Source organism: Octopus sinensis, linkage group LG8, assembly GCF_006345805.1.
Source record: "Octopus sinensis linkage group LG8, ASM634580v1, whole genome shotgun sequence".
NCBI lineage: Eukaryota > Metazoa > Mollusca > Cephalopoda > Octopoda > Octopodidae > Octopus > Octopus sinensis.
Window position 1 is genome coordinate 107,168,052 of NC_043004.1, and position 12,022 is coordinate 107,180,073.

General features: G+C 36.1%; 1 protein-coding gene across 5 annotated transcripts in view; it reads right to left on the minus strand.

The window, feature by feature from the left end:
• Positions 1–12,022, minus strand: part of LOC115215193 (rho-associated protein kinase 2) — a 217,590-nt gene that overhangs the window by 143,089 nt on the left and 62,479 nt on the right. Inside the window, exon 1 of one of the 5 annotated variants that reach the window (XM_029784384.2) lies at positions 1,432–1,436. The exons of the other annotated variants lie outside the window; for them this stretch is intronic. Coding sequence (XP_029640244.1) covers positions 1,432–1,434 — 3 coding nt within the window. The 5' untranslated portion in view covers positions 1,435–1,436. Of the gene's footprint in view, positions 1–1,431; positions 1,437–12,022 lie in introns of those variants that run through there. 5 annotated transcript variants of the gene reach the window in all.

Here is a 12,022-nt window from a genome sequence, read left to right on the forward strand (position 1 = left end):
TGACTTTAATGAATCTAAAAGTATAGGTCTGTTTCCAAAGATATCACTTCTCCAATAATAGCAGTTTAAGCCAACAAAATGCTATAGAACAATGTCATGCTTCCAGTTTCATTGTGACAACAAGCAGATTCGCAGCACAAACAGATTTGTTGTATAACACCAGTTGTGGATGTTCAAACACTTTCAGTGAACAACAATGGCAATTATTTAACGAGGAGAAAATCTACAGTAAATATAGATTGACACTTAATAGCGAAAAGACAAGATCACATTTTCCCAGCAGTTAAGATTGTTAGACATACCAAACACAAAGGAAAGAAGCTAAGCTTTATATGCATAAATGTTTTGACTAAGTTATTTATAAGTTATAACAGAATTAACTTTCAGATTGACAAACCAACAAAGGAACCAGCAAGGGTTCAACTGATCCACCAGAAATAACAAGCAAATTTCCCTAAAACCTTCCCATCTTATGAAACATGTCAAGTAATGCAGCCCTAGAAAGATTACAATATTACAAATGAAAAAATAAAAAAGACAGATGGTCACAGTTGGAACATTGTTGATTCTAAGGTCTGCTAAATTTCAAGCCATGTGCTGAGGTTAGAAACAATGGCAGAATCATTAGTACATCGCAAAAAATACTTAGTAGCATTTCTCCTTATTCTTGATATTCTGAGTTCAAACTCCACCAAGGATGACTTTGCCTTTCACCCTTTCAAGGTCCATAAGATAAAATACTAGTCAAGCATTGGGACTGATGTAATCAACTATGCTCCCCTGAAAATGCTGGCTTTGTGCCAAAATTTGAAACCATTAGAATCATTAGTACATCAGACAAAAGGTATAGTGACATTTTGTCTGTCATCACACTCTGAGTTCAAGTTCTGCCAAGGCTGACTATCTTTCATCCTTTCAGGGTCAATGTGATTGACCAGCACTCTTCCCCAAAATTTCAGGCCTTGTGCCTATAATAGAAAGAATTACCATTATTAGCAGAATCACTGGAGTGTAAGACAAAATTTTCTTGCTCTATTTGCTCCAGTTCAAACCCTGCTAAATTAGACTTTGCCTTTCATTCAGTCATAGTCAAAAAATGAACCAATCCAAGAACTAATTTCCTGTTCCCTACCCAGCAAATTTAAAGCATCCTGTCTATGTTAGAAATCACTGTAATTAATAGTGTAAAAATGTGTGGCTTTGTGGTTAAGGCATTCAACTCCTCACAACTATTGATTCCTGGGTGGGGGGCACATTGTGTCCTTGAGCAAGACACATTATTTCCTGTTGCTCTAATCCACTCAACTGGCAAAAATGGGTTGTGCCTCTAAGTCCAAAGGGCCAGTCATGTCACATTCTGTGTCACACTCCTGGATCTCTCTGAGCTACATTAAGGATATGCATGACTGTGGAGTGCTCAGCCACTTGCACCATAATTCCATGAGTTGGCTGTTTGGTTGATTGTATCAACTGGGACCCTCGTTGTCATAATCATGGAATGCCAGTTAAAATTAATATTAGCAGAAATAAAGACAATGGAATAGTAAAAAGTAGATTACAAGACTAAACGTTTTGTAGTGCTTCGTGGCGAACTCTAGATTCTGAATTTAAATCCTGCCAGGTGTAAATCTGAGTTGATAAAATGAACACTAGTTCTATACTTGTACTGATTTGGTATCCTACACTAGTTCTATGAAATTTGTAGTCTTATGCGAAATGAGAGAAGTCATCGAGTTATTTAACCCTTCGGCATTTGAACCAGCCATATCCGGCCAAAAGTATTCTGCCTGTTTTATGTTCAAACTGACCAGATCTGGTCTCTCACACCAATCCTACAATATTGTTTTAAAAATTAACAGCTACCTCATCAAAATCTCATAGCTACAAGATAATGCATGATTAGTTCTAATCAATATGGGTAAAAAAGCATTGATTTTGGCAGAATAATGCGAACACTAAAGGGTTAAAAATACTACCCACTATGACTGCGTGATTAAAAAGCTTGCTTTGCAACCATGCAGTTTTAGGTTCAGTTCCACTGCGAGGCACCTTGGGCAAGTGTCTTCGCCTACAGCACAGGAAGACCAAAGCCTTGTGAGTGGATCTGGTAGGCAGAAACTGTGTGAAAGCTCATGTGTGTGTGCACACACATGTCCCACACACACACACACACACCGCTTGAAACTAGAGTTGGTTTGAGACCAGTTAGACAAGTACCAGGCTAAAAAACAAAAGTACTGGGGTTAATTTGTTTGACTACACCCTTAAAATGTGGTGCCCCAGTTTGGCCACAGTCCAATGACTTGAAGTCAGTAAAAGATAAAGACTAGTATAAACATGTGACGCACAAGAAAGATGATAGTCATGTGGAAAGTGCCAAACATTGTAAGTAGAATAGATATGCAGAAGAAGACATGGGAAGCAAGGACTGATCTTGGAATATTAAACTTCACAGAGAAGACAGAGGACTGCAACAAGTAAAAAGATGCTGTGTTGAAATTGACCAATTCGATGCATGCATATTAGGAAAAATGGATGCAGAAGGGATGATGACAACAATGATAATGATGATGATGAACAACAATGATGGTGATCAAGTGATATAATGCACACAAATACAGTTAAATATATGCCTGCACATATGTTTAATATGTGGATGGGACTGCATGTGGGTGTGTGAGAGAGAGTGTGTGTGTGTGTGAGCGCACATGCCTCAGTCCAATCCATGATATAATGAAAAATATACCATAAAGATGATGATAATGATATGACAATAGCGATGACCTTTCTTTTACCGCAACCAAGAAACATGGGAGCGTGTACATATGTGATGAATGCAGACAAATGAGATGAATGCATAAGTATGTGTGGCTGCATCCATAAATGCTTACACATATTCTCAGATGCACACATGCGCGTTATATGCAAATTTTGACTGCAGCTACTGGTAACTGATGCTTTATTCCCAAGAGTAAGACAAATTTATTGATTAATAATCCTTTAGCCAATCCAGCATTCCTAATGGTTGATTTAACTGAACATAATAGCTTTGCTTAGTCATTCCACTTTGCTAGCCCAAGTCTGCATTGCCACCATATATGGGCATTGTTATTTGCCAGCATACTTGAAGACACTGAACTGCTCAGAACACTGCTACAACAAGCATGAAACATCAATGTTAGAGAAAGAAGTGAATTTGATGAACAGATGCCATAAGCATGTGACTATATTGGTAAGCAGAATAACAGTGGATGGAAATTGGCCTGGAATGATATAATAAGCATAAATTAGAAGTTATTGGATACATTATGGAAGCTAGATGCAGTCAAGACAAATCAATGATTTAATAGAAAATACAAGTATTTTTACAGAAATACTTGTATTGTTAAAAATTGAATTTTAATGTTTTACTGTTCTTTTGACCTATCACTATGTTGAGGTGAATTTTCGAAAGCTGCATGCCCTTCCTCTCACCAACCCATACCTGTTTCCAAGTAAGATAATATTTCCCTATGACCAGGCACGTCTCAGAACATTGGAAATGAAGGACACCGATCACATGATGGTCACACTTGCTTAAAACTACAATGCAGTGTCAAGGCAAAGCCACAATAACACAGAAACACACGCACACACATAAATACACACACACACACAACAAGCCTTTTTCAGTTTTCATCTACCAAATCCACTCACAAGGCTTTGGTCAGCCTAGGACACTGTAGAAGACACTCACCCACTTGCTACACAGTGGGACTGAACCTGAAACCATGTAGCTGAGAAATAAACTTCTTACCATGCAGCCATGCCTATACTTATACCCATTACAAACAATAAACCATTTCAACTCCAACTGGCACAAGTACTCAAATTTGAACTCAGATCTTTCACTGTGATCTCATTAATACATGCAACATAAGTAAACATTTCTCTTTTAAAAAGTTGAATGTTAGTTATTGTACTAAACCGGTTATAATTCTTAATTACTCGGAAAATTAAAATACAGAAGCGGTACATTCTGGTAAGAAATCTCATGACAAAGAGTTTTACCACAGAACTCAAAACTGAAGGATTAAAATGTGAATATGTATTAGTTACCCCACCATCACCCTACCCTAAAAGCATACATATATTTGCATTTGTTCTATAAGATTTATACCATTGAGATATTTGCATTATGTACTTGGAGTTACTGCACCAAATTGAAAATCAAGTTTAGAGACCTTTGATACAGTCAAAGTTCAAGAGATGTATAATGAATGCAATCTGCTTTCGTAAAGTAGGCTGCATAAATAAGGCTGAAAACCCATTTGGACTTTAGATATGTATATCTTGAAAAAACCAACAAGTCAGGTTTATGTTTAAATAACATACTGGTGCCTAAACAACGTGTCTCAGCACAGTGATGAATCCAATCTGTTATCTACATATAGCATAGCCATAAATTAATGTATATCATGGTTTAAATAAGGTAAAAAAAAAGTTTTAAAAAAAGTTTTTAAAAAAATTTCTTTTAATCAGTAACTTTAATGATTAATTCTGGGCAAGATAGTCAAGACAGACATATCCTAAATGTAAATTACCATATTTCAACTAGTACAAGGAACCCCTTTTTGTCAAAAATTAGGTTTAAAAAAAAGGGAGTTTTTTTTATACATGGATAGTATTTATAATCCCTTACAAAACCATTTTTTCAAATTTTAAGCCCAAAAAATTAGGGGGTTCCTTATACACATTAAAACAAGGTAATAAAAATTTTATGGGTGAAAGCATGAAGTATGGATTGAGTCTGACCTTTGGTAGGTATACTGACAATTCAGGACATGTTTTGGCCTTCATATGTCTCAGCTATGTACAGTCTTGTTATTAGTTACCAGGCACTAGATAACAGAGATGTAACTACTTGGAACAAGTGAACATTGACAGGTGTGGATATCAGTTACATCTTAGGAAACTTCTGAGCATTTGGAAGAATTACCCCATGAGTGCTTCCACTGCTTGCTACTCAGGTAATTCTGTTATATATGAAGTCCTCAGTCAGCCTACCTGTAATCCCACTTGCACCTCCTGCACACTCACAATTTGTAGATATTACAGAGTTCTGTCCTATGTTCCAAAGTTACATTGAACATAGCCACCATATCACAGATGAACAAATATTCACACTCAGACATGTACAAACACACACGGCTGTTACAAGCAATAGTTTATCACAAAATTACACATTGTTAAACGTGTAATCACCTTAATTGAATAGTCTCTTTTAATTATAGGTTAATTGTTTAATCTAGTGGGAAGATAAGTGAGGCCTTAGATATACTTAGCTGTTTTTTGTAGAAGAAAGAGAGAAGCTTTTAACTAAATACTGTAGAGTCTTTAGTCTAGCACTCTGTTTCTTTCTTCTATTCTGTCAGCATAGAGGCCTTACATAATATAAATGAGAGAAGACTGATGTCTCAGACGTAGGCATATTTGTTATGAACACAAAGAATATACAAATATCCTCACTTTCAGCATAGATTAATGATTAGTAGTTAAGCTGAAAGAAATGTTTATCAGAGAAGGAATCACAATGAGGAACAAGTGGAAACTGATAAAACATTTCAGTAAATGTTAGCATTCATTCAACAGTTTGAGAAAGTGAGATAATTCACATCATGTAGAGAATGGCTGAATATTTCTAAGGTATAGTTATGTAGGTGAAAGAATATCTAATGATTGAACTTAAAGCAGCTAAAATATTTACATACAAGGTTAAAGAGAAATTAATGTTTTCCAATATAGGCACTAGGCCAGCAATTTTGAAGGGATGGAGTTAGTGAATATCATCAACCTCAGTACTTAGATTGGTAGGTTATTTTATTGACCCTGAATGGATGGAAGGCAAAGTTGTTCTTGGCAAGATTTGAAATCAGAATGTAAAGAATCACAACAAATACCACATAGCAAAAAAGACAATACAATACAAATATAACGTAACAGAGTGAATACCAAGACTTAGTATCAAAGAATTGGACTTGCTAAAAAGTACAGGAAAACAGCAGACAAGAACTCAATATTATACAGCAAATATTTTCAGTCGTTGTTCTATGACACGTGTGCCACAGCATATTTATGTGCTGTGTATGGTCTGCAAGTGTGCCACTAGTTTTTGAAACAAGTTGAAAAATACTAGAATATTTAGAAAAACTTGAATGCTTTCAATGAATCACACTGGTGCATGTGATTTGCAAACTAGCTTAACATTAATTTATACATAAAACTTGAAATGTTAGTGGTGTGCCATAGCACTTATAACGCCTTTTTCAGAGTAAGAAATCTATCAATATAAACTGAAGATCATAGTCTACTAAGATTGCTTGGTGAAAATAATACAAAAGTTATCAAACTGAAATAATAAGCCACGGAGTTGGAATTGTGATAAGAGAGTGATAGGAAGTGAAGTTAGATTAAAGTTTCGAGAACTACTACGATCACTGAACAAAAGATGTCACCTTCTGTATTGAATGGCAACTCTGTGAGACATTCAAAGATTGTGATACAGAATTATACTAAAACAGATGTAAAGAAATGCAGAGGATCAAGTAAGATAGTATTAATTGAGGTTGATCTATTGGATGTGTAATTTAACTAAGAACAGTTAACTACAAACCAGTTGAGAGAAGTAATAGGTCATCAAGGATATTGATCAACGTATGAGAAGTCATATTACAAGGTGAGTGCAAAAAGCACTGGTGAGTAGATGGTGGAAGGTACTTGGATTAAAGAGGGGCATAATCAATTTTGTTTGCCTTTAGTCAACATAATGCTATATACATTACCACAATTTCTAATTGATCAAACTGGCAAAGCCAACATGCATGCCTACACATGTATATGCACACACATATATAAACATACATATATAATGTACACACACACACACACAACACACACACAATAATGCATGGAGAAATTCTGCCCAACAAATTTTTCTAACCTATAAAATCGTAAAAATAACCAATGAAACATTAAATCAGTAAAAACAATGATTCAGTGCAAGGGGAAAAAACACAAAACCTATATGTAAGCCCTCACCTACAAGAATTGCTTCTTTTGTACTGTTGGTTCTTTCCATTTAGAGCATTTTAAAACCACCACCTCTTCAGGCACCTCACATACACAACCACACACACATATATATATATATATATATATTCTAGTGCACAATTAAAAATATACATAAGAACTTCATTATAGATTAGTAAATATTTTCATACTGATAATGCAAAGAATCATATTTATTCTTTTGTTTAGCATCTATTTTTTTCATATTACATGGGTTTAGACTGAGATTACTTTGAAACAAGATTTTACACTTAGATACTCTCTGTCGACAACTTTTACCTGTTTACAAGTAAAAGATTTTTATTATTATTGTTCCAAAGGTGGGAGAGCTGGCAGAATTGTTAGCACACTGGGTGAAATGCTTAGCAGTATTTCATCTGTCGCTACGTTCTGAGTTCAAATTCCGCCAAAAGTCAACTTTGCCTTTCATCCTTTCAGGGTTGATAAATTAAGTACCAGCAAAACATTGGGATCAAGGTAATCAATTAGTCTCCCCCATCAAAATTTCAAACCTTTAGCTTATAGAAGAAAGGATGATTATTATTATTATTATTATTATTATTATTATTGAGTGACAGATCTGTGCATGCCATCAGTGACATTGGGGTAAAGTATACAAAGCCCAACATACTCATCATGACTACCCATCCGATAAGGGTACACCAGGCACATGCATCACAACCATATGTGCACGACATGGTGATCTCATATCAAGATAAACAGCACATGGCCTTGCAGGTGGGGGACCAGTTTCTTCAGATCGAGTAGCCCATCCCACTCAAAAGGTGCCTGAATAAGAGTTTAAGGACATTGAACAAAACACCCACGTTTCCAGAAGTGAATTATTCAAACCCCAAAGAATTACTCTTGACACATGGCTATGATGCTCCCCCATTACTTCTGCTTAAGATCAGAGATGCACATATCATCAGCCACTAAGGGACCAGCATATTTGCTGTAGCCCATCTTTTATATCAATTATTATTATTATTATTATTATTATTCCAAAGGTGGCAGCTGGAAGAATCATTAGCATGGTGGGCAAAATGCTTTCTTCTGGTATTTTGTCCATCTTTAGATTCTAATTTCAAATTCTGCTGAGGTTGCCGTTGCCTCTCATCCTTTCTGAGTTGATATGTACCAATCAAGTAAGATGTGATCGACTTTCCCCTTCCCCAAAATTTCAGGTTTTGTGTCTAAAGTAGAAAGAATTATTATTATCATTCTTCCAATAGTCATTGGAAGCACAAAACAGCCAGCCATAATGTCAACAACAAATGTCCATATCACCACCTGTTCACTCAAGTAGTGACAACATGGAATATCAACATTCACACACAGGCTTCCCAAAATTCTTTTACAAGACATTAGTTAGCCAGGGATTATAGTAGAATGTAACCAAAGTGACAGGCAGTAGGACAAATCCTGATACTACACGGTTGCAAAATAAACCTGCTACACAGTAGACATGCACTTCATACCTGTATATCATCACCATCATCATTTAATGGGGGATCAGTTGGATGGTTTGATAACAAGACTGTACTAAGCTCTGTCTGTTTTGACTGGATGCCCTTCCTAAGACCAACACCTTTTCAGTGTGCGTTCTACATGGCATCAGCAGCAGTGAGGTCACCAAGGAACTTGCAAGACAAGATACCCATACTCTCAACTGAGGGGAGAGATATTGAGGGAAGTTGCATTGTGTCAGGTGATGGGAGGAGAGAGTAAGACTACAGAGACAGAAACTGGTGTTTTTAGTCATTGGTCTATGGCTTTACTAGGGCAAGAAAATCATCTAGACCCAAACACTTGTTTTAGTTTAGTACTTGTTTTACATTCTCTATTTGTCAAGCAGCTGAGCTACAGAGCATAAAGAGACAACACACACATACAAAACAAGTTTCGGCACAATCACCATCTATGATATTCCGCTCGGGGTGTGTTATTAGCCAAATGAGTTCAGTGCAATAAGATTATTTTTTTTTAACCAAGTTTTAAATACAAGGACCAGAGGAGAGTAAGGTCTTCAGTAGATCTGATTTCACAAAAGCCAGACTGGTGGTCACTGAAGAGAAAGTGATATTCAAGGAAGATGGTTGTGTGTGTGTGTGTGAGAGAGAGAGAAAGACACACACACACACAGAACATGGAAGTATGTGTGTTAACCTGTTTAGAAACTAATCACTTCTTTTAATATGTAGCAAAGGGAATTTTGAGATCAACAAAAGAGAGAATGTGGATTAAAATGGTGTTGCTATTGTGGTGTTCCAAAGTTTAAAATGCATGTAATATAAAGAACCATTTAAAGGGTTGGGCATCCATAGGATGGTTGAAAGTCATAATAAGTCACCAGTAATGTGTGCAGAATTTGGTGAGTGTGATATGTGTGGGTGAATGCAGGAGGGGATGCTCCTTGTTGTGAACGAGCAATACCATCAGAACAGCCGTGTCCTTCCTTTCCAATGTTCCATGAAAATTTGTCCTGTTACACAGAAATATTACCATGCTTGGAAACAGGTGAGGATTGATGGATGATGAGCATCAGGCCATAAAAAAGCTGCCTCAAAAAGTTCCATTCAACTCAAACAAGCATGCAAAAGTGACCATTAAAATGATGATAACATTAATGACAACGGCAATGATGAGGGCAACAATAATGATTATTTACATTTGACAGATATTTGTCCTCATCTTGTTTGTTGTTAATGCAACGTTTCGGCTGATATACCCCCCCCCAGCCTTCATTAGGTGTCTTGGGGAAATTTCGAACCTGGGTTCTCATTCCTAAGGTATTTTTCGATATTATTATTATTATTGTTATTATTATTGTTATTATTAGTGTTCAGGTCACTGCCTGGAATCGAACTCGGAAACTTGGGGTTGGTAGCCTGCACTCTTAACCACTACGCCATATGTCCATGGGAATATGGCATAGTGGTTAAGAGCGCAGGCTACTAACCCCAAGATTCTGAGTTCAATTCAAGCAGTGACCTGAACACTAACAATAACATATAATCAACCTTAGGAATGAGAACCCATCGAAATTTCCCAAGACACCTGAAGAAGCTGGGGGGTAATCAGCCAAAATGTGTTAACAACAAACGAGATGAGGACAAATATCTATTGAATGTAAATAATGTACATAATTCCTCATCTCTTAAATATAGGACTGATTAATGATTATGATGACAATAATGATAGGGTCAACTTGGGTAGGATCAGAATTCAGAATGTAAAGGAACATTACTAAATACCATAAAATATTTTGTCTCAACACTACCAATTCTGCCTTCCGCTGAATATATCACTATAACTCAAATTTACAAAAATGAAGGGAAATAGTCATTACAAAACATACAACAGAAACTGAGGAACTAATAAAGTGAAACACTTCAAATCCAGCATTGCTGCTGCTGCTACTGTAGTATCATCAATACAATCACAGGTCCTTCATTAGTGACACACAAGAACAAAGACTAAATATCAAGGGCATATTATTAAGATGGTTTCATGCATAAACTGATTAAAAGATTAACTAATCTGATCCACTTGCTGGATTTATTAAAAGTTCAGTAGAAGTTTAAGAGGTTTGGGGTAAGAGAGAACAAACCATAATAATTAATTATATTAATTCCATTTATTATTTTAAAATATGCATGATTTCACAAAGGCAGACATGCATGTACACATGCAGAGAGAAGAATGCAAAATAATAAACATTATTAGAAGTAATCTCCTGGAGAACTGACCTAATTTTAATTCCTACAGCATCACCATTCCAACTCCCTAAACAACTTCCTCATCCTAATTTTCAGAAAATGGATACTGTTTCGCTGCTGTTGGTCAGCTCCACACCAGACACATTCAATATGGTGTAGTAGTCAAGATTGGCCACTCCAGCCAGCTAAAGAGGATATTTTATCAAAACTGGCAGGATTTGAAATTGCTCTGTTGTCACTGTAAGAAAAGGAAGCTTTTGATCTGGAAAAAATGTCTTCTGCTCTGAACTAACTAAAGAGCTTGTGAGTAGATATGGTAAACGGAAATTGAAAGGAGCCTTCTGTGTACATGTGTGTATATGCATGCCTGCCTGCATTGGTGCATGCATGAGGCATGCATGCATGTACCTTTCTCTTGGCATCAAGTGATAGTTATAAGTGAGCATCACCATCATAGAAGCAAGGTTGTTCATTTCTAGTCTTCTGTGAGGAATGTGTCCAATCATGGGGAAATTTGGCCTTAGGAAGGGTACCCAACCATAGAAAATCTACATTAACAAATTTCATCTGACCCATGTGATATTAAATGATATTTAATATCATTAATATATTATGATATTTAATACATGGATATTAAATGATGCTGGTGATATTCTGAGTTCCTGGTAGTAAAGGAAAATTTTGTTTTTAAGTTCCTTGTAAGCTAAGGAAACTTTTCTGACAAAGAGCTAGCTATCAATAGCTCAATAGTAGATGATGATAAGCCATAATATTTCTGAAAGACAAAGAAGATTGTAGCAGGGACACGTGTCAAATTTTTCAGTTTCAACCAACTCTAAATAGTAAGAGGTAGGAAATAATGGCTAAATTTGCTTTGCTTTCTTCTGGGAATGGGAGGAGCCAATAAAATAAAGTACTGCTGAATGATACTGGTGTGTTGCTGGTTTCTACAAACAAGAGACTTTGGCAGAGAATTATTCCAAACAAGTCTTCTTAGAGTTGTTTGTGCATTAAGGGTGGATGAAAGTATAAACTACAACAATAACACTATTCTTGTGAGGAACAATGATCCCCAGGTATTACTAGCTTTCAAAGTCATAGTGACATAACAAATACCATATAAACCATAATTTACAGGATACATAATGTATCCATTGCTGTGGCCTAAAAAGGTGTTTTACAATAACTGAAGT